This window comes from Rattus rattus, chromosome 1 (assembly GCF_011064425.1).
Source record: "Rattus rattus isolate New Zealand chromosome 1, Rrattus_CSIRO_v1, whole genome shotgun sequence".
Lineage (NCBI taxonomy): Eukaryota > Metazoa > Chordata > Mammalia > Rodentia > Muridae > Rattus > Rattus rattus.
Genome location: NC_046154.1, coordinates 215,421,448 through 215,443,324, shown reverse-complemented (window position 1 = coordinate 215,443,324; position 21,877 = coordinate 215,421,448). Strand labels below are relative to the sequence as shown.

Below are 21,877 nucleotides of genomic sequence, written 5' to 3'. Positions count from 1 at the left end.
TATTCTGCTCATTCAAGGAGCTAGTTAAAAAACAAACTCTTAAATAAAGTACTATCTTCGGCCATGGCTTAGGGAATAAAAAAGTAAAGAAATTCCAGGCTTTAAGGGGCAGATTAGTTGAATTATTCTATTCACCAGTCTTAAATGTATTAACATTCTCCTTTTTCCTTATTTCTTTTTTATAAAAACCACAGAAAAATTAAATGGGCTAGTAGACACTTCTGTATGTTGCCCATAGTGCTGCTCTTGTACCAGCTACTCAAGTGTGTATAATTTTTCCTTTGTTATAGGCCACTGATCTATCCATACAGGCATATTAATCAACCATTTTAAGGGTAGGTCCAATGGTAATTCAGTGGTGTCCTCCCTTATAAATTAGGAAACTCAATCCTTGGGATGTCTTATGTTTGGACAATTGGCACAACCTTGAATTATTTTTGATGATGCATAGCAATACCTTTCCCAGGAGCATGTACCAGTTCAGCCTTAATTTCATCATGGGATTGTGGGAATATTAATCTGAGTCCACTGTTGTAAAAGTCCCCTTTTTAATAAGCATATGGGTATGTCAGCCACATAAGACTTTAACTTTCCTTGTTGACATTCCAGTCTCACACATTTGACCCATAGTACACTTTGTCTCATATATCTTTCCAGTTCCTAGAAACTGTGAATAAACCTTTGGAAGTGGCCATCCTGAATGCAGGATTTTTGATAAATAATAGTTATATCAGTCCCTGTATCCACCAAACCTACTATTTCAATACCATTTACTTGCAATTTTAATTTTGGCCTCTGATCATTAATAACACTTTCCCAGAACATGTTTTCTAGTACTTTCAAACCCTCCTGTTTTTACTTGACCCATTTTGGCTTTGATGTAGGGAAACAGTAGAAGCTCAGCAATTCCTACCACCTGCATTAAATGCTATCTCTGTTTTCACATAGGCTATAATTTTAATTTCTCTTTTGAAATCTTCATCTTTAATTTCTGGATAAACAGTGAATCCTTGAGAGGTCAATCTGCATATTTCCAAGATCATTCCTACTGTCCTGGCAGGCAAAAGACTATAAACTCCAGTATATATTTCATAACATTGAGTTTTGGTGGGTACAGTAAGATGTTTATCTATGATCAGGTATAGAGCAGCACAGCCTGCAGAAGCTTGCATTGGTCCAATGTAAACCACTGCCACATTCCCTGTACATACTTCGATGACTAGGATGTTTTTCTAGTGTATATTTAGAAAAACCATTACGTTTAAAGATGCCTTGTTTACTTTTTCATTGCCAAGTACCATATTTCTTGCATTTAACACACTGCCATTTTGTAATCTGGGATCTTTAATGGCTTGGTCACTATCTCTTCAAATGAGTATATTTCAAGCAATTGATGCATTTTGATATTAGAGACTTCTAGCTATAGTTTTATCTATGCTATGAACATGATACAAGTTAGAACCAATATTGGTTGTATCCTTTATCCACTCATCCATGTGTGCTTTCCAAGCCTTTGATGGTGTAATACCTTCTTTACATTCTGTATTTGCATTTTCCTCTGCCAAGGTCTCTATCAACACCTGTCTTACATCAGGATCTGATACAGCCTTCTTTACAGCTGAGACTAATATTTGTTTTAAAAAAAAAATCAGTGAACGAGGTGGATCTTATATCATTATCTTACATCATTTGTCCAAAGGTCTTAAAGCCACTAAGCAACATTGTTCTATAGTAACAGAATTGAATTGCTTTTGTTCCTGTATGTCAGAGTACTGCCCTTTGCCTAGCAATTGGTCTTTTACTATATTCACTCCCCTTACACTATTTCACTTTTTGATATTCATAGGTCCTTCCTTTCAGCATGTGCAAAGATTGTGAGTAGAGCAGTCATTTAGAATTTGTTTCACATAAGATGAGGACATCAACAGGACTCTATCCTACCTTGTCATAACTTTTTATCACCCTATTAGAAGGCATATGCTACATGATTACTGGGAAAGATGATAGTGATTTTGCAACTCCAGGATGCCCTGCCTCCCACTCTGGTAGCACAACTGTTTTGAGATTAACCTTTTCTCTTGAAATCAGCTGTTTCATCAGACTGCCATCCTTTCTTTTCAGCTTTTCTCTGATCTGAGGACCCTCCAGAGCAGTTTCTTTCCCATTTTATTCCTGTCAGAAAGTCCTGCTGTCTTGTGTAGTCACTTGGACTGAGGCTTTTTGTTCTCCCTTTTCCAATGCGTGTAGTTTCCCAAGTTCTGCAACCTCCATCCGCAATTTTTCCAGTAGCCCTGACAATCAGTAAACCTTTCAAAAAAGAAAAAGCAGAGTGAACCTTTTTGTTTTCTCATCTCTGCCATTTTTGTTTTTCAGTTCCTCCATTTTCAGTCCCAATTTTTCCAACTGCTGAGCCATTCTCCCTACCGTTTCTGACACAGGATATGGGGAGAAGAAAAAGAAAAAAACAAAAAATAAATACAAAAAACCAGAACAACAACAAAAACTAAAACAAAACAAACACACAAGATCCTCCCTGGAAACAGGTACAGAAATATCCCAAGGTAAGAACCCACAAAAACTGTTTTACTGGTGTCTTGAAACAAAAATCCTTTCCTTTATTCTCAGCTGTTTCCTCTAGGGCACTTGAAATAAAATTTCTCAATCTGCCTAGCTCCATGTCTGAGTGCCAATTGTACTAGTAGGTTACTTCTTCTACCCTTCTCCATCCCTCTTCTTCTTCCCTTTCAACTTCCTAAAACTAAATCTGAAAGAGAAAAAGGATATAGGGTAAAGGAAGCAATGTTATCATTAGACTACTACCTGCTGAGTAGGAGTCCTGAGTACCTTGAGACAAAGTGGATCTTGCGACCAGGATATTGGATTTGTTGTTTCTTTGAGCAATAGCATTCAACTACCAACCATCAGTGCACAGTGCCTCTTGGGGCCATAGCATGTTTGTATGTGTATGCATAAGGCTTACTGCATTTATTGGATTCAGGGTGTTTCTAACCAGTAGGAATTCTCTCATGCCTTTGAAGACCATAACATGCAGAGGCATTATCACTTGACCACATTCACAAGGTTTCTCTCCAGTATGAGTTTTTTGATATGTCTGAATATTATACTTACATGCCAAAGCTTACTGCATCAATTACATTTGTAGGGTTCCTCTCCATATGACATTGGTTTTGTGATTAAGAAGACTACTGTGATATATAAAGCCTTGTCCACATTGATTACGCTCATAGTTTCTTTCCAGTATGATTCCTTTCATGTGTTTGAAGATGACTTCAACATGGAAAGGCTTTACTACACTGATTAATTTGGTTTCTTAACAGTATGGTGTTTTCTATGATATCGAAGTCTACTACGACTTGCGAAGGCTTTACCACACTGATTACACTCATAAGGTTTCTCTCCACTATGACTTCTTTCATGTATTTGAAGAGTAGCACGACGTGTAAAGGCTTTACCGCATTGATTACACTCATAAGGTTTCTCTCCAGTGTGAGTTTTTTCATGTTTTTGAAGACTACTGCTATATGCAAATGCTGTACCACATTTAATGCAACGATAGGGTTTTTCTCCTGTATGAGTTCTTTTGTGTTCGTGAAGATTACTGCGACTTGAAAAGGCTTTACCACATTCATTACAGTCATAGGGTTTTTCTCCTGTATGAGTTCTTTCATGTATTTGAAGAGAACTGTGACTTGGAAAGGCTTTACCACATTGAGGACATTTGAATGGCTTTTCTCCAGTATGACTTCTTTCATGAATATAAAGATTACTGCTATATGCAAAGGCTTTACCACATTGACTACATTCATATGGTTTTACAAGAGTATGATGTTCTTCACGATTTTGAAGATTTCCATGATGTGCAAAAGCTTTACCACAATGATTACACTCATAGATTTTCTCTCTAGCATGACTTCTTTCATGTTTTTGAAGAGCACTGCTATATGCAAAGGCTTTACCACATTGATTACATCCATAGGGTTTCTCTCCAGTGTGCTTTCTTCTATGAATTTGAAGATTACTGCTACTTGAAAATGCTTTACCACAGTCCTTACAATCATAGGGTTTCTCTCCTGTATGAGTTCTTTTGTGTTGTAGAAGATTACTGCTACATGCAAATGCTTTACCACATTGGTTGCAATTATAGGGTTTCTCTCCCGTATGAGTTCTGTTGTGTATTTGAAGAGAACTGCGACTTGGAAAGGCTTTACCACAGTGATTACATTCATATAGTTTTTCTCTGGTATGTTTTTTTTCATGTTTTTGAAGATGACATAAATTAGCAAAGATTTGACTGCATTGTTTACATTCATAGGGTTTCCCTTCAGTATGGATTCTTTCATATATTTGAAGAAATCTTTTACTTGCAAAGGTACATTGCTTCTTTCCATATCCTTTACGTTCACAAGGTTTATATCCAGAGTGACAGATATTATGTCTATTAAAGGAGAGACAACAAAAGGTAGTCACAGTGTATTCACACAGGTTAACATTTTGTTCCCCATAGACATGTGCTATAGAGATTAAGGTTTTTTCCACAACAACTTTCTTGTTTCCAATAAAATGTTCCTTTCACTAAACTTTGGAACACATATTTTAAGTATATGAATAATACTAGCTTTACTGTGAACTATTTGCTTATAATAGGTCTAGGACATAAACTAAACACCAATGGAGGTCAGCAATCTGAAACTGAAGTACATGGTCTTGTGAGAATTTAATAATCATTAACAAACATAAAGTTATGCTTACTTCCACTGTTGCTTCTCTTCAAAACTTTCCATTAAAGTTTCCCGATAAATCAGTGATACATTAGTATCAGCTTTCAAATAAAATTTACCTTCGATATCTTCTAGAGCATTGAGAGTGTTCCTCGTCTTCCAATTTGTATCCTAAAACATACCAAAAATTTTATTTATTTTTTATTTTTTTTACAAATCTCAGGTTTCTTTGATTTTTTTTCTCATTAATTAATGTATTTACTCACTTTACATCCCGATTGGTACTCCTCCTGTTCCAGTTCCCCCTCACACAGTTCCACCCTCCGTCTTGGGAGAGTGGGGAAACATGCTCCCCGACCTTCCAAGGATCTGACACATCAAATCTCTGCATGGCTAGGCACATTCTCTATCACTGAGACAGACATGGCAGCCCAATTAAGGGAACAGATTCCACAGACAGGCAACAGTTCTTTGGACAGCCCCTGCTCCAGTTATTGGGGACCCACATAAAAACCAAGCTGTACATCTCCTACATATGTGCAGGGGGCCTAAGTTCAGCTCATATATGATCTTTGGTTGGTGGTTCAATGTGTAAGATTCCCCAACGGTCCAAGTTTGTTGATTCTGTTGGTTTTCTAGTGGAGTTCCTAGCACCTTCCGGGCCTTCAATCTTTCCCCTATCTCATCCATAAGAGTCCCCAATCTGTCTAACACTTGGCTGGGGTATCTGCATTTGTTTCAGTCAGATGCTGGGTGGAGGATAGTTATGCCAGGCTCTTGTCTAACATAGCAGAGTATCAGTAATAGTGTCAGGGATTGGTGCTTGCCATGGGATGGGTTTCAAATTGGGGCTGTTATTGGTTGGCTGCTCCTCGGTCTCTGTTCCATATTTGTCTTTGCATTTCTTTTTTTTTTTTTTCTTTACTTTTTTTTTTTTTTCAGAGTTGGGGACCAAACCCAGGGCCTTTCCCTTGCTAGGCAATTGCTCTACCACTGAGCTAAATCTCCAACCCCTTGTCTTTGCATTTCTTGTAAACAGGACAAATTTTACCTCCACAGTGGGTCCTGCCTGGATACAGGAGGTTACCTTTTCAGGTTGTCTATCCCCACTGCTCTGAGTCTCAGCTAAAGTCACCACCTTAGACTCCTGAGAGACTCCCCCATCACTAGTCTCTGGCATATCCTAGGGATGTACCCCACCCCTCACTCCCTACCCTCAGCAACTGTAGGTTTCCATTCATTCTCTTGGCCTTTCTCCTGTCTCTCCTGAATGCCCCCGAGTCCTTTTTCCATCCTCTCTCCTACCTCTCTCCAGTTCTATCACTCCATCTGCCTACTATACTGTTTTATTCCGTCTTCTAATTGAGACTCAAGCATCCTCACTTGGGTCATCATTCTTGTTCAGCTTCTTTGGGTCTAGTCATTGTATCCTCTAGTTTATTGCTAATATCCACTTATAAGTAAGCATATACCATGTATGTTCTATTGGGTCTTGGTTTCCTCACTCAGAATATTTCCACAGAAGATATGATAGTATACAAAACTGACCCCAAAATTTCTAACAGAGCACTCCTACAGCTGATAAACAAAGCAACGTGGCTGGATACAAATTAACTTAAAAAAAAAAATCAGCAGTCCTCCTTCATACAAATGATAAACAGGCTGAGAAAAGAAATTAGGATAACAATAGTCTTCACAACAGCCACAAATAAAAACAACTTGGTATAACTGTAACAAAGCATGTGAAAGAACTTCAAATCTCTGAAAAAAGAAATTGAAGAATGAATCCAAAGATGGAAAGATCTCCCATGCTCATGGATTGTTAGGATTAACATAGTCAAAGTAGCCATCTTACCAAAAGCAATCTACAGATTAAGTGCAATTCCCATCAAAATTCTGACATGTATTTTTTACAGACCTTGAAAGAGCCATTCTCAACTTCGCACAGAAAAAGACAGTTAAAACAATCCTGTATAATAAAAGAACTTCTGGAGGTATCACCATCTCTGACCTCAAGCTGTACTACAAAGCAAAGGTAATAAAAACTTCATGGAATTGGTATACAGTCAAGGCTGACCAATGGAGTCAAATCAAAGATCCAGAAATAAACTCACATGCCTATAGACAAAGAAGGCAAAAGCCATAGAATGGAAAGAGGGAAGCATCTTCAACAATGTCTGCATGTAGAAGAATGCAAATAGAGTCATATTTAGCAGATTCACAATACTCAAGTCAAGGAGATCAAAGACCTCAACCTAAAACCAGCTACAATAAATATAGTAGAAGCGATAGTGGGAAATAGCCTTAGTCATAATATGTATAGTAAAGCCTTTATGTCTGGCTCTAAGTGAAATGTTTCAGCAAAGCTTTTACTATGTTTGGGTCAATCAGTAGAGGCTGTTTGAACCTTGAAGAAATGTTGTATCTAGAGAATTTGCATCTAGTGCTATGTGAGAACATAGAGAACTACACCAACCTTGTTCTCAAGACATTCTTGGGAAACTTTTAATTATGGCTAGCCATGGACAAAAGGGACTGAGATTTATGTGGGTCATCTGCCATGGGGAGCAAAGGCAAGATAACTTTAGTAGCTGCAACTTCTCGCAGTCACAATTAACCTTGTGTAATGTTTGAATAAAATAACTGGAGTGAGCTAGCTGGGTGTCAGTCTTTTTCAAGAAGGCTGAACCCCTCTGCTCCTTTGAAAAAATGGAGACAGCATATTGGTGACCTTCTCTGTACCACAGCACCTATAATCAATTTCAATCAATAAATGGTACCCAATTTTGTGGACCAGGATGGAGAGGAACCCGGATTCACAAGGACTGGAGGTGAAAGGTGTTATGGTTACAAGGAAGTAAGTGCATCTTCAGGACTTTTTCATGCAGAGGTCATGAGAAACTTACCAGCTGCTCTGAGCAATTTCTCATCTCAAGAGCAGAAATATAGGCAGTTAATTTAATGTTTATTGGAAGGAAGTAGAGTAGAAACAAAAGAATGATTATCAAGTACTTTGCATTAATTAAAAAGCATTGTCTATGGTTTAAACCAACTCCAAATTAAATTAAATTAAATTAAAATTGTCAGTGTGGAAATAAGTGCTAAGGTCTTTAAAAGTGGCCCACCAGAGAGGAGAGTAAATACCTATAAAGACTTGGTCTTTATGTACTTTAATTACAAATGTCTTAGAACCACTACAGAGTCAACAGTCAGAGACATATAGGTCAGTGTAGAGCAAGATAATCAGTCAGTAAGTGAGAAAGATAATTCAGAAGAACCTGGAAGTGAGAAAAATGAGGATGGAGAAGAATTTCCTCCCCCTTCCTTCACATGAGATAGACCTAAAAAAAGGAACATACTGAATTTACCGCACAACTCAAATATTAAATAAACAAGTGGAAAGGCTCTTGAGACTTCCCAAAAGGCATTGAAAAGAAAAGCTACTTCTCAAAAGATGAGGAAAAGTATGAGACAAGAGAGGAGAGAGCGAGAGCGAGAGCGAGCGAGCGAGCGAGAGAGAGAGAGAGAGAGAGAGAGAGAGAGAGAGAGAGAGAGAGAGAATCTGTGGCTTTAAAAAACTGGAATAAGGATTACCCCTTTTACTAAATTTACCTAAAGTCCTGGGGAGGTTTATACTGACTTTTTGTAAAAATTAGCTTCAATAACACATCCAGATATAAGAAAGGGACTACTCAAATCTTTGGCTTTTGAAAATGCAAATAAGGAAAGGTAAAAAGTGATGACAGTTAAAAGCTCAGGATGTCTCCTTAGATGAATGGATAAAAGCTACTGGACAATATCAGTAGATATTGGATCTGCTGCATTATATCAACTTTAATTGGACAAATGCCTTAGCTAAATGTTTTATACCACACACACACACACACACACACACACACACACACACACACACACACACACACACAAATGCTTTAACTGTGGGAGACTTGCACATCTGAAAACAGAATGCAGATGTTTGCCTGCTACAGGAACAGCCTCATTTTAAAACAATCAACCACCAAGAACGTGTAATAAATGTGGAAAAGGCAGACATTGTGCTAATGAATGCTGATTGGTAAGAGATGTCCCAGACAAGTTTTTACCATCAGGAAATCAGATAAGGGGCCCACACTGGGGCCCAAGATCAAACAACTTGAGCCAACAATACCGTGTTAGCAATGCAACAGTTCATCATGAAGGCAATTGGGGGAATACAAATTAAATACTGGAGATCTAATATATGCCACTTAAGGTACTGCTGCTCTTTACTTCGCAGTAGGTAAAAATCTTACACTGTCTCCCCAAATTCCTTGTTATAACCAGTGCTGTGTATCGTTCTATTCCTACAGAAACCATAGGAATAATTTTATACATTAGTTTCACATATCGATATTTGTTGTACATGCAAGATTAATAAATGAAAATTATCAAGGTGAAATTAGAACCTTGGCTTAGGTTATGAAAACCATACAATTAGAGGCAGATGGTAGGGTTGCTCAGTCACTGTTACGACCACATCACAAGGCAAAGCAGCTGTAATTAAAAGGACAGAACGATTCTCCCAGGGATTAAAAAAAAAACAATACTTGGAGCTTTAACTTTTTACACTGATGCAGATTATTTAGGAATAGGAGGTTATAAGTCAGGTAATATAAGTAATATATTTTAAAGCCTCTATTCTGTTAAAAACTCAAAACTATATGCAATTCTTATGTTATTAGATTCTTCTCTGAAGCTTTTAATATAATTACTGATTCTCAGTATGCAGAAGGATTTGTTTGGATAGAAACCGCTGAACTTGTTCCTGATAACTCACAATTTCCCTTATTAAGCAATTTATGCAATTGCAACAGGCAATAAAAGACAGAAATTAGCCATTCATATAACTCACATTCCTTCTCATACTGAATTTCCAGTACTACTGATTCAACGTAATGGTGAAATATATCAATTATTAATAGAAATGGGTTAGAAGCATTAAGTAAGAGTTTAAAGAAAAAGTTCTCAGTTACATGGCCACAAACTTTAAAAAAAAATTCATTAAAAATGTCCAAACTGTTACATATACAAGCAAATTCTATACTATTAAAAAAGTATTTATTTAACGATAAATACTAACTAATGAGAAGGATATTTAATAATTACTAATCAAAAGTAAATACTAATAAAATAGCACATTTATTAGGAACAATGGTAATTATGGCGATGCCATCACAAAATAAAACTGATAAAGCAGCTGCTTACCTTTCTAACAAAATGAAGCAATTTTTTACATGACATAAAACCTATTACAGGTATTCCCCATATTCTTACAAGTCAGGCAATTGTGGAAAGATCTAATCATACATTAAAAGAGACGTTATTTATAACAAAGACAAGTGCTCCACTATGTTCATAGCAGCCTTATTTATAATAGCCAGAAGCTGGAAAGAACCCAGATGCCCTTCAACAGAAGAATGGATACAGAAAATGTAGTAAATCTACACAATGGAATACTACTCAGCTATCAAAAACAAAGACTTTATGAAATTCATAGGCAAATGGTTGGAACTGGAAAATATCATCCTGAGTGAGCTAACCCAATCACAGAAAAACACACATGGTACGCACTCACTGATAAGTGGATATTAGCCCAAATGCTTGAATTACCCTAGATGCACAGAACACATGAAATTCAAGAAGGATGACCAAAATGCGAATGTTTCACACCTTCTTTAAAAGGGAAACAAGAATACCCTTGGCAGGGAATAGGGAGGCAAAGATTAAAACAGAGACAGAAGGAACACACATTCAGAGCCTGCCCCACATGTGGCCCATACATATACAGCCATCCAATTAGACAAGATGAATGAAGCAAAGAAGTGCAGGCTGACAGGAACCAGATGTAGATGTCTCCTGAGAGACACAGCCAGAATACAGCAAATACAGAGGTGAATGCCAGCAGCAAACCACTGAACTGAGAACAGGACCCCCGTTGAAGGAAATCAGAGAAAGGACTGGAAGAGCTTGAAGGATCTCGAGACCCCATATGTCCAACAATGCCAAGCAACCAGAGCTTCCAGGGACTAAGCCACTACCCAAAGACTATTCATGGATTGACCCTAGACTCTAACCTCATGGGTAGCAATGAATAGCCTAGTAAGAGCACCAGTGGAAGAGGAAGCCCTTGGTCCTGCTAAGACTGAACCCCCAGTGAATGTGACTGTTGGGGGGAGGGCGGTAATGGGAGGAGGATGGGGAGGGGAACACCCAGGTAGAAGGGGAGGAGGATGGGTTAGGGATTGTTGGCCCTGAAACCAGGAAAGGGAATAACAATCAAAATGTAAATAAGAAATACACAAGTAAATAAAGATGGAAAAAAAAAAGAAAAAGGAACTTTCACATGAAAAAAAAAAGAGATGATATTAAAAGAAAAAAGGGGAAAGATAAAGACCCCTAGAGATATATTAAACAATGCATTATTGACTTTAAATAATTTCAAATGCTAATGAAGCAGGAAAACAGCTGCTGAAATACTCTTTCAAGGATGTTTTAACATCACAATGGACAGCAAGGGAGGAATTACAATGGCGTGAGGCTACAGGAGATGAAAAACTGGATTCCATCAAAACTAATTAAAACTCTTCATGAGCAAGACAGGTGTTATGGAAGAATTTGCAGCTGACATGGTGTAATGGCTATTCCTGGTTGTCAACTTGACCATATCTGGAATGAACTATAACCCAGAATTGGAAGGCTCACCTTTGATCCTGATCTAGAGGCTGGGAGATACAACTTTCTGACCTGGATCTTGGTATGGAGATCTTGAGGCAAAGTGGCTATGAATCCCAGGGACTTAAGGCAAAGAGATCTCTGAGTTCAAGGTCACCTGGACCAAAGCAAGTCCCAGGATCAGACATGGTGGTACACACCTTTAATCTGGGACACCCCATCTGCTGGAGACTTACATAAGGACATTGGAAGAAGGAAGTGTCTCTCCTTTTTGTGCTTGCCTGTGTGCCTCTTGGGACTGAGCCACTGCTAGATCCTTGGACTTCCATTCACAGCTGCTGCTGATCGTTGTTGGGGAGTTGGACTACAAACCATAAGTCATCAACCAACTCTTACTACACAGAGACTACCCATAAGTTCTGTGACTCTAGAGAGCCCCAACTGAGACATGGACAGCATGGTTTAGGGGGGAAGATGAGGGAGGGAAGGAATGATAGATTGATTTTGAAGCAGACGGCTGATCCTCCTACCTGCGGACAGCTTAGAAAGTAGCCAACGATGAAGAAACACTAGATCCCGTGTGTGAATAGCCACTGAACACAACAGCCTTACTACTTGCCATGCTGTCTGTAGTAACTGTACAGGTAATGGGGACAAATCATCCTTATTGGGCTTATATCCCTAATATTCCAATTAACAGAGTAAGCTGGGAAGACATGGACATTCCTGTGTTGTCAATGACTCTTCTTGTCTGCCTGGTCCTTATGACAATCATGGACCTGCTCAACCTGCAGAGGAGGGGGAAGGACATGTAAATTATACTGTGGGAATAAAAGGAATTCCTATTTATGTGGGCAATGGAATTGTCTAAGTATAACTTCCCCTATTTGCATCTCTAGAATTGATCATACTACTACCCAGAATTCTTAGAGAAAACTTAGGCTTTGTGCATTTGGATTAGCGGGACAACAGATTAACACACTAGCTCCACAAATTAACCTTCTTGCAAATTATGGATTACTAACAAGGAATCTGATTGAACACATTTATGGATTACTAATAAGGAATCTGATTGGACGCATTTATGGATTACTAACATGGAATCTGATTGGACACATTTATGGATTACTAACAAGGAATCTGATTGGACATATTTATGGATTACTAACATGGAATGTGATTGGAAACATTTATGGATTACTAACAAGGAATCTGATTGGACACATTGGCAGGGACCACTGACACAGGCATGACAGTGTGTACTGCAATTATTAGGGTGCCCACTGCACAGGTGAGAATCCTTGGGTGCTCGTGACTATCTCCCGAGAAGGCGTTAGAGCCTTTATGCTTGAGGGTCTTCAAATCCTTGACTATATTCTCACTCAGACTTGATATGACAATGAATAAAACTGTGGAGCTTGTCTCTGCTTCTAGAGACTTTCATGGAGAAGCATGGAGTTGGGATGTCAGGCCCTCTGCTACAATTTGATAATTCTATTCAGACTAATCTGTGGAAATTAGCAAGCACATTTCATCCACTTGAAGTGAGAACATAAAGTTAAACTTCAATAATAAAAAATTTTCATTTGTCCTTTATTTTAAAGTCATACCTTTTACGGCTTGTGTCATTACCTTATTTGTTACTGAATGGACCTGTGCAATGACACCGCAATGATTATAACATCATCTATACCTGCTGTACTCTTCATACCTGTGTCAATGCCAATGTGTCTTTAAATGATGCTTTTGAAAGTTTATGTATTCTCAGAGCAAGACCAGCAGTCTGGGTGCCAGTGAGGCTGTCAAGACCATGGCAGGACTCACCTGTGCTGATGCTAGTACTGAGGCTGACTGAAAGGATATTAAGAATTCATGGATGGTGGGATGGATAACTGTTGTGGCCCTGAGAATCATCGCATTAACTGCTATGGCTACTGCTGCTATCAGGAATTGCCTTCAGCAGCAACACCATTTGGTCAATGTTGCCATGGCAAGGGCCATACATTTCCAGTAAACCTTTTGGCTCAATTCCCAACTCCACTTGGGAGCAGTTATGTCATATTCCAAATAAAAGGCAGACAGCTTCAGCCCTCTTTTTCTTTCTCTTCTTTCTTTCATCCCTTCCCTTTGTCTCATTCTCCCATTAAATCTCTCCACATGGAACTGTGTTGGTTTAGTGTGCTTTATTCGGGTGCCGGCCGATATTTAAACAACAACAACTACCGCACTTAGAGTTCCACTTCATAAAGAAGTTCAAACTAATGCTGGCATATGCATTCTCATGCACCTCAATTCAGCAAAGCAAGATAAACAGGGAAACAGCTGATGAAATAGGTAAACGGAGACAAGCTGTAAAACTCATTGGAGAGCAATTAGAATCATTCAGAGAGCAAATGAAATTGAAATATGATTGGACTGCTATTACTTACTGTATTATGCCTTTAAGATTGAATGACAACAAATATGACTAGGAAAAACTTAAAATGCATTTGTAGGATCATCTTAATTCTTCTCAAATGTTTTATGATTTGCAGCAAGAAACTGCAGAAATGTCTTCAAAGAAGCTGCCTAAAATAACAGGGATGGAAGCTATAGAATGTCTAACCAAAGGTGTTGCTTCCTTTGGTCCTAGGAATCATTTTGATAAGTTTCTTCCCTTCATGATTTTTATAATACTCTATAGTGATAACTTTACGGATTTTTGAAATGTAGGCTGATTTATTTGCATAAAATGGTACACAACTAGATAGACACAGGCCATATTTACTGCACAACTCTTTAATTCTCCAATAGTAATTATATCCATAACATATTTGTAAATGACCCTGAGATTCCATACACGAATCAAAATGGCGAAGATCAAGAGCTCAAGCGACAGCACATGCAAGGATGTGGAGCCTCCATTGCTGGTGGAAGTGAAAACCTGTATAACCACTCTAGAAATCAATCTGGCAATATCTCAGAAAATTGAGAAAGTTCTATCTGAGGACCCAGCTATACCACTCCTGGGCATATACTCAAAAGATGCCCCAACATATAACAAGGACACATGGTCCACCATGTTCATAGCAGCTCTATTCATAAAAGTCAGAAACTGGAAACATCCCAGATGTCCCTCAATGTGGAGAGCTCTTGGGGCTGCTTCTAGGAATTTGATGAGGATATTTGACATTGGGCTAGGACAAGGAAGCAGGCTCAAGGAATGTGTTCCTTATATCTTGATCATCTTGATAAGGCCCTAGAAACAGTGACCTCGGGACCTCTGTTTATGCTTTGTTCCTTGACTACTTTGTTTATGCCTTAGGACTGGCCTCATTCTTTTTATGTACTCAGAATGATATAAAAGCAGACTGAGAGAAATTAAACCCACTTCAGCTTCAGCATAAGCTGGGGTCCATATTATAATATTGTCTTTTCTTTTTTAATCCTCACTTTCTCCCTTTCAACCCTGTTGACTGAGCTGGCTTAGTCACCTCAACCAAAGAATGGATGCAGAAAATATGGTTCATTTACACATTGGAATACTATGCAGCTATTAGAAACAAGGACATCACGATTTTTTTCCTTCAGGTAAATGGATCCTGTGCAAATTTTAGTTAGCATCTCTGGCGTACCTAAGAACCATGTCTGATTATTCACCACATTCTTCCTTTATCAAAATTTAAGCCACAGGAGTACACCAAAAAAAAAAAAAAAAAGCTTGTTCCCTTGTTTAGACAGTGAAGGAAACTCACATTCTTACCTATAGCAGTGAGGTTCCAGTAGGTCTCCAGCATCACATCTTTGTAGAGACTCTTTTGGAAAGGATCCAGCAAAGCCCACTCTTCATGGGTGAAGTTCACATGCACATCCTCATAGGTCACTGCAGCCTAAAATGCCCCATAGAAGTACATAATAGAAATGGTGAGACTGCACTGCACATGTACACTTCACTGAGAATCTACTTATGGACTTCTGCATGCGTCACATACTTTTTCCATATTACAGAATTTAAAATGCAGTCAGTGTGATTTTAGAAGGAAACAGAAAAGGAGAATCACACCTCTTTGAATTCCATAGGACACTGCCAGAGAAATGACAACTAACAAGTAATACGGAGAGACGCTAAAACTAATCAACCCTATTGATTATACATTAGCAAAACTGTATCAAAAAAAAATCCCTATCTTCAAAAAGGGGTGGACCTTTTAATAGAAGGCCTCAGGAGGAAGACACAAGTGATTCCAGCCAGAACTGGTCTATGCACTGATTTCCATGACTGCCAGAGCTAAGTAGTGATATACCGTCTCAAGAAAACAAACCAAAAAATACAGAAAGTACTTAGGGGCTCTTTCAAAATTCCTCTGAAGAGTTAAACATTCACTACAGTTCAATACTCGTCTATCAAAACTTATAGTGCCCCAATTTTAACTGTAAAAGAATATGATTCTCCTTTACATGAATGCATTTTTATTTATTTACTGAACTGACATATCAAATTCTCAAAAATGTTAGGGAATAAATGTTGATCTAAAATCAAAGCCAAAAAGCATAGACAACAAAGATGGGTGAACAGAAGAGTACAGGTTGCTTTTGAAGAAGACTTGGATCAATACCCAACACTGGCTTTGAGGTTCTCAGCCATTCATAACTCCAGATCAAGAGAATCTAAGGCTCTCCTTGACTTCAGTGAACACCAGACAAATGGCTGGCCTGTGCTACTTACACGAGTGTGTGTAGGAGTGTGTGTGCGCACATACACGCACACATGCATACACACATGTGCTCCTGCATGTGCATGTGTCCCGTCCCGGTGACAAACAGCACCCTCTGCCACAGTTCCAAAGTGAAGATGTGAGTTAAGTCCAGCTCAAGAGGAACCGCTTGACAGGTACAAAACCTACTCCATCAGCCAAAGTATCAAATGAAAACATATTCTAGAAAATCCGCTTATTGAGGAGAAGCAGCTGCTTCTGTTTTATACTGCACTTTTCAGGGATGGGGTCTGTAATGGTGGAGACGGTGTGGGTGCTCGAGAAGGAAGCATGGGGCACAGTTTGAACCAACAGAAGACGTGAAAGACAACGAAGTGTGGTAAGGGAAAAAGCACTGAAAGCCTTCCCCAGAGACTAACTTCCTCCAGAAAGGATCCTCCTCCTAAAGGTTCCGTAAGCACTCCAGTGAGAGCCACAGCCATGAGGCAAATGCTCACATACACCATCCTACCTGGACGAGTTTTCATTCAACCCACCACATTTCAACACAGGCCATGACATGCTCCTGGGCAGAGCCCATCCCAGACACATTTTGCATTAAAGATATATATCTAACCTCCTTGATTTTACTAACATTGTTAAGGCACAGCTATTCTGACAAACTAAGTTATATAAAAAACTGTTGTGTTTTATAATGGTGTACTATATCAGGATCAAGAAAGTTCCCAGTCTATGTTTAATAGTCTTATCTTATGGTGGGAATGGTAGCACATGCCTTTGATCCCAGCACTTGGGAGGTAGAAGCAGGCAGATCTCTGTAAGTTGGAGACCGGCATGATCTACAAAGAGAGTTCCATGATGGCTTGGGCTACATGAAGAAACCTTGTCTCAAAAAAGACAGGTCTTATCTTAATATTCAAAGAGCTTCAATTCAGAAATTGTCATTTTTATTAGAAACTGTTAAGGATACTAAAACAAATGAATTAATATTCACCTTATAAATAATCAAATTCTTTAAGATGTTCAGAACTATATTTGTAGTCATGATAAATCCTAATGGAATTCCCAAATGAGCCTTATCTAACCTCCTGTTTAATGTCTTCAAGATACAGTCTAAAGACAAAGAAAGCAAGCAAACTAAAAGCAGACAAGACTTGTTTAACTCAGATGTGCTTGGGAGATACTAGCCCTCAAACCTGTCATAGATACACTGAGCATGACAGTTAAGATGTTTCCATTTAGTACGACAGAGACTCTCAGATCCAGGTAATGAACTCCAAAGTCTCCAAGAAGACAGGGGAACAGCAGCCGTAGGCTTAGATTTCTCAAAACCGACTTTCATAATGATTCTTAAACCCTCTAATTTTCCTTCTGGCCCACCGCCCCCGAGAGGGAGGGGAAAGGAAATGTTAATAGGGCAAATAGGGTGCGGACCTGCTTGGAAATCTTTCTGTTAGGTGATTCCAATCTCTGTTGTCAGGACATCAGCAGTTCAGTTCACACAAACCAGCAACAACATTCCTGAGTCAGCAATGGCACTACAACCTAGAAAAAGGCTCAAGGCTCTGCCAAATGGCCTGAGTCCACAGGATTGGCACGAAGCCACCAGAATATCACAAGTTCTTCAGTGCATTTCTCTCTACAGAGATACGACAAATGATCATCAAGGAATAGTGCAAGGCAAACAATGCCAAAGCTTCATCCGTGAAGACCAGCATCAGCAAGACCAGCAAAGACCAGCAAAGAGTAGCAAGGTGATCCAATGCCACAGAGGTCGTGCATTCTCTGTTGGGTTATATCTATACCCTTGCCAACATTACATGTCTTCTCAAGTGGCCGCTCCAACAAGACACCATATGCCCTTTTTCCAGGCAGCTCCGAGAAAAACACCACATGTCTGTTATCAGCAAATTCTCTCATATAAGACAGTCTCCAGAAAGCCATATGAAACAACTGAATCTCAAAAAAAAAAAAAAAAAAAAAAAAGCCCAGAGCAGCTCTGTGCCCCAGCTCTCTGTTCCCAGATCCAACTGGGAGAAAGCTGGCCTCCAGGAGTGCTGAAACACCTGAAAGCACAGGTAGGATTACCACTTCTGCTCAGAGAGACTTGCCCGGAGTCCTCCTGACACAGGAACTGAGGAGCAGTCAGGATCCCTCGGGTTTCCATCTGCGGCCAGAGCTGACACTCAGTCAAGGAAAATGCATAAAGCAAAAAGCCCCGAACCCAGAACATCCAGGAAATCCAGGACACAATGAGAAGATCAAACCTAAGGATAATAGGTATGGAAGAGAGTGAAGACTCCCAATTTAAAGGGCCAGTAAATGTCTTCAACAAAATTATAGGAGAAAACTTCCCTAACCTAAGGAAAGAGATGCCCATAAACATACAAGAAGCCCACAGAACTCCAAATAGATTGGACCAGAAGAGAAACTCCTCCTGTCACATAATAGTCAAAACACCAAATGCACAAAACAAAGAACGAGTATTAAAAGCAGTAAGGGACAAAGGTAAAGTAACATATAAAGGCAGACCTATAAGAATTATACCAGACTTCGCACTAGAAACTAGGAAAGCCAGAAGATCCTGGGCAGATGTCATAAGACCCTAAGAGAACACAAATGCCAGCCCAGGCAACTATACCAGCAAAACTCTCAATTACCATAGATGGAGAAACCAAGATATTCCATGACAAAACCAAATTTACACAATATCTTTCCACTAATCCATCCCTACAAAGGATAATAGATGGAAAACTCCAATACAAGAAGGGAAGCTATACCCTAGAAAAAGCAAGAGAGTAATCTTTCAACTAAGGCATAAGAAGAGAGCCACAAAAATATAACAACAAAAAGAAAATAGGAAACATCAGAACATACTGCCTAATGGAGACCAGCAGGCAGAACTAACTGAAACTTAACCTGAAATCAGCTACTGCCTTCTGTTTCCTCCTGCAGTTTACCCAGTAAACTATTCCTTCTATTCTAGTTTCAAGAAAGAAACACAGGAATCTCTTTCTTGTTACTGATATGGCCAGCCCACTACATGATTCAAATGAGTATTTTTAGAACGGTGTGGTGCTAGAAACCTTTAATCCAAGAAATGAGGAGGTTGTTTCAGAAAGGCAGCAAGGCCTTGGTGGCTGAAGAAGGCAGCCTGAATCAACATGAGAGAGCTTGTTGTAAAATATTTTTCTGAATTTTTGCCTGAAGGTGAAGCTGTTCCAAATTAATGTGCCTTCCCAAAGAAAATCACACCATGCACTTATTGAGCTTAGTAAATAAAAAATCTCGCTATAATGACAAGTCTCCAGCTTTAGCTAACAGATTTTGCAAAAACTTCTGTAACTACACAGTGCAGGCTTATACATTCCACATATGCTGTCAACCTGCTTGATGGCGCTCACTGCCTCTAGTAATTCCAATAAAAATGGTGCCCACAGGCTCATAGATTTAAATGCTGGTCATTAGGAAGGTGCTCCTTGACAAGGGCTAGGACCTGTGTTTCCGTGGAGTTTGTGTGCCCTTCTTGGAAGAAGCCTGCCACTGGGCTGGGCTGTGCAAATGCTCAGGCCAGGCTCACAGGCTCTTCCTGTGGCTGATGATCTGGATTAAAACTCTCAACTACTGCTCCAGCATCTCATCTGACAATGTCCCGGATACTCCCTACTGTGACATTAGGGGACCAAACCTCTGAAACTATAAGCAAGCCCTAATTAAATGATTTCCTTCAATAAGAGATGCTATGATCATGGTGCCTCTTCACAAAAATAGAACTTTACTGATCTCACTGCTTGCTAAGATTGCTTTCTTATGCAACCCAAGACCACCTGCCCACAACAGCACCAAACACAGCGGGATGGGGAATATAATATCAATCATTAATTAGGAGAATACTCTATACATTTGCCCACAGGCCAGTTTGTCTAGCTTGTTCCAATCTAACCAAACCTGACCAGCATACCTACAGAGTCATCTCCTATAAGACCCAAAGACAGATTCCTAAGCAAACCTACATTCTTTTAATTCTCAGTTTTCATCTTGTGCACATGCATGCACATGTGTAAATTTTTGAAAATCTGTCAAGTTTAAGACTGGCTCAGCAGTTAAAGCCACTTACTGCTCTTGCAGAAGACCTGGGTTTGGTTCACAACGCATTTGTGCTGGCACAAAATTATCCTTAGATTCTGTTGCAGAACATAGAAATATGTATTAATACAGAGAAATACATAAAAATATGACAAACATGTAGTCAAAACTATAACTTTCTAATCAAAAGACTGAAGGAACTTGGTCAACGGACAAAGATTCAATAATTTTGAACAAGGAGCCTCAATATTATTTCAGTGCAAATTTTAGATATATATTCAAAAAAGTCCAATTTAAAAAAATCTAACGATTTCTTGGCAGTTCTGGTGCACAACTTTAATCTCAGCACTCAGGAGGCAAAGCCAGGTGTAGCTCCCAGCCTGCAATATAAATAAAGTATCAGGACAGCCAGGGATATAGGAAAACCCTGTCTCGAAAACCAAAACGTCTAACGATTTCTGCGAAGAACAACAGAAGACCAATGACAAAAGGTCATCATGAACAGAAACATGAGCAACACAAAACTGAACAGACAGCACACAGTGACACCATCTGACTTCAAAACTCCCCTACACCTGCAATAAAGACTGTGCTGCTGAGAAAGAATAAAGAGATCAGCAGAACATGAGAGAGCACTCAGAACAAAATCATAATTAATATTGGGTCAATGACAGGGGACCACAGTGAGGCTGGCCTTCCTGACACACGTGACTGGACCCCCGCGGCATCTACATGCGACTGTGTTAATAACGCAGACTTTACACCTGCGCAGAGTTAACTGCAGACAGATCCTACACCTCAATGTCAAGGGCCAGGGGAAGAACTTCTAGAAGACACCAGAGAAACTAGAGCTCCGCCAGTCAGCAATGTCTCCACTGATAATAAAAGCCGCGCGTGGCCGAGCTCTGCAGCAAGCCCAGAAAGGTTTCCAAGCACAGCTCCCGCTTCCCACTCTGTGCGCCCAGGAGAACTAAGTCAATGAGAGATTTGATGCGGAACCAAACCTCCTGAACAAACGGAGTAACACAGGGCGCTGCGTGTCGCCGCCGGTTCCCGCACTCCGGGTCAACCCCACACGGGTTCCCGCGGATCCTCCACACATGGGGACGGCGGCCCCGCTCACCATAGCGCGGATTCCGACCTCACCCCGCTCTCCTTACAGCTGTGGGAAGCAGGGTCACAGCACAGAACACGGACCAAGAAAATTCTTCCTCAGTCAACCAGAGGCAAGGCAGACAGGAAGTTCCCGCCTCCGTTCAGACCGTTGTTCCGCTTCCAGGCCCTGATTAGCGAGTGACGCTTGAGTGACAGGAGCAGCTCCCTTAGAGACAGAGTGCTGTGAAGGAACACAGCACAGCCCTACCATCCACCCCAGGCACAGAGTGGAGACTGGCATTGCATAACTTTCACCTGGACTGCAAAGTCGACCCTGCACTTAGTAGTGAAAGCTAGAAGTTTTAAGGTTGCTCACCCCCCCCACCCCAGACAAAAGTTTAGAGCAAAAGAAAGCAACTGGTCGGGCCCTGGAACTGCATGTTCCAGGAACTAGCTGACCACAGAATGAGTAATTACACCAGGAGTTAGGCAACTCTCTCCCAGGAACTAGCTGACCATAAAGTTAGATTAAAATCTTAAAGAACAATCTTG

General features: G+C 39.8%; 1 protein-coding gene across 3 annotated transcripts in view; it reads right to left on the bottom strand.

Annotated features, from left to right (window-relative positions):
- The window catches only part of LOC116910989 (zinc finger protein 431-like), a 45,988-nt gene extending 24,556 nt beyond the window's left edge, over positions 1 to 21,432 (bottom strand). The window contains exons 1-5 of one of the 3 annotated variants that reach the window (XR_004389293.1): positions 21,354 to 21,432; positions 15,193 to 15,319; positions 4,859 to 4,910; positions 3,130 to 4,456; positions 765 to 2,307 (exon numbers count right to left, since the gene is read on the bottom strand). Coding sequence is in view for 2 of the 3 variants with exons in the window: in XM_032914711.1 (XP_032770602.1) it covers positions 3,319 to 4,456; positions 4,859 to 4,910; positions 15,193 to 15,319; positions 21,354 to 21,356 (1,320 nt within the window). In the remaining variant the exon portion in view is untranslated. Of the gene's footprint in view, positions 1 to 764; positions 4,457 to 4,858; positions 4,911 to 15,192; positions 15,320 to 21,353 lie in introns of those variants that run through there. The other 2 variants (XM_032914723.1, XM_032914711.1) reach the window with 2 other exon arrangements.
- Between the last annotated feature and the right edge of the window lie 445 nt (positions 21,433 to 21,877).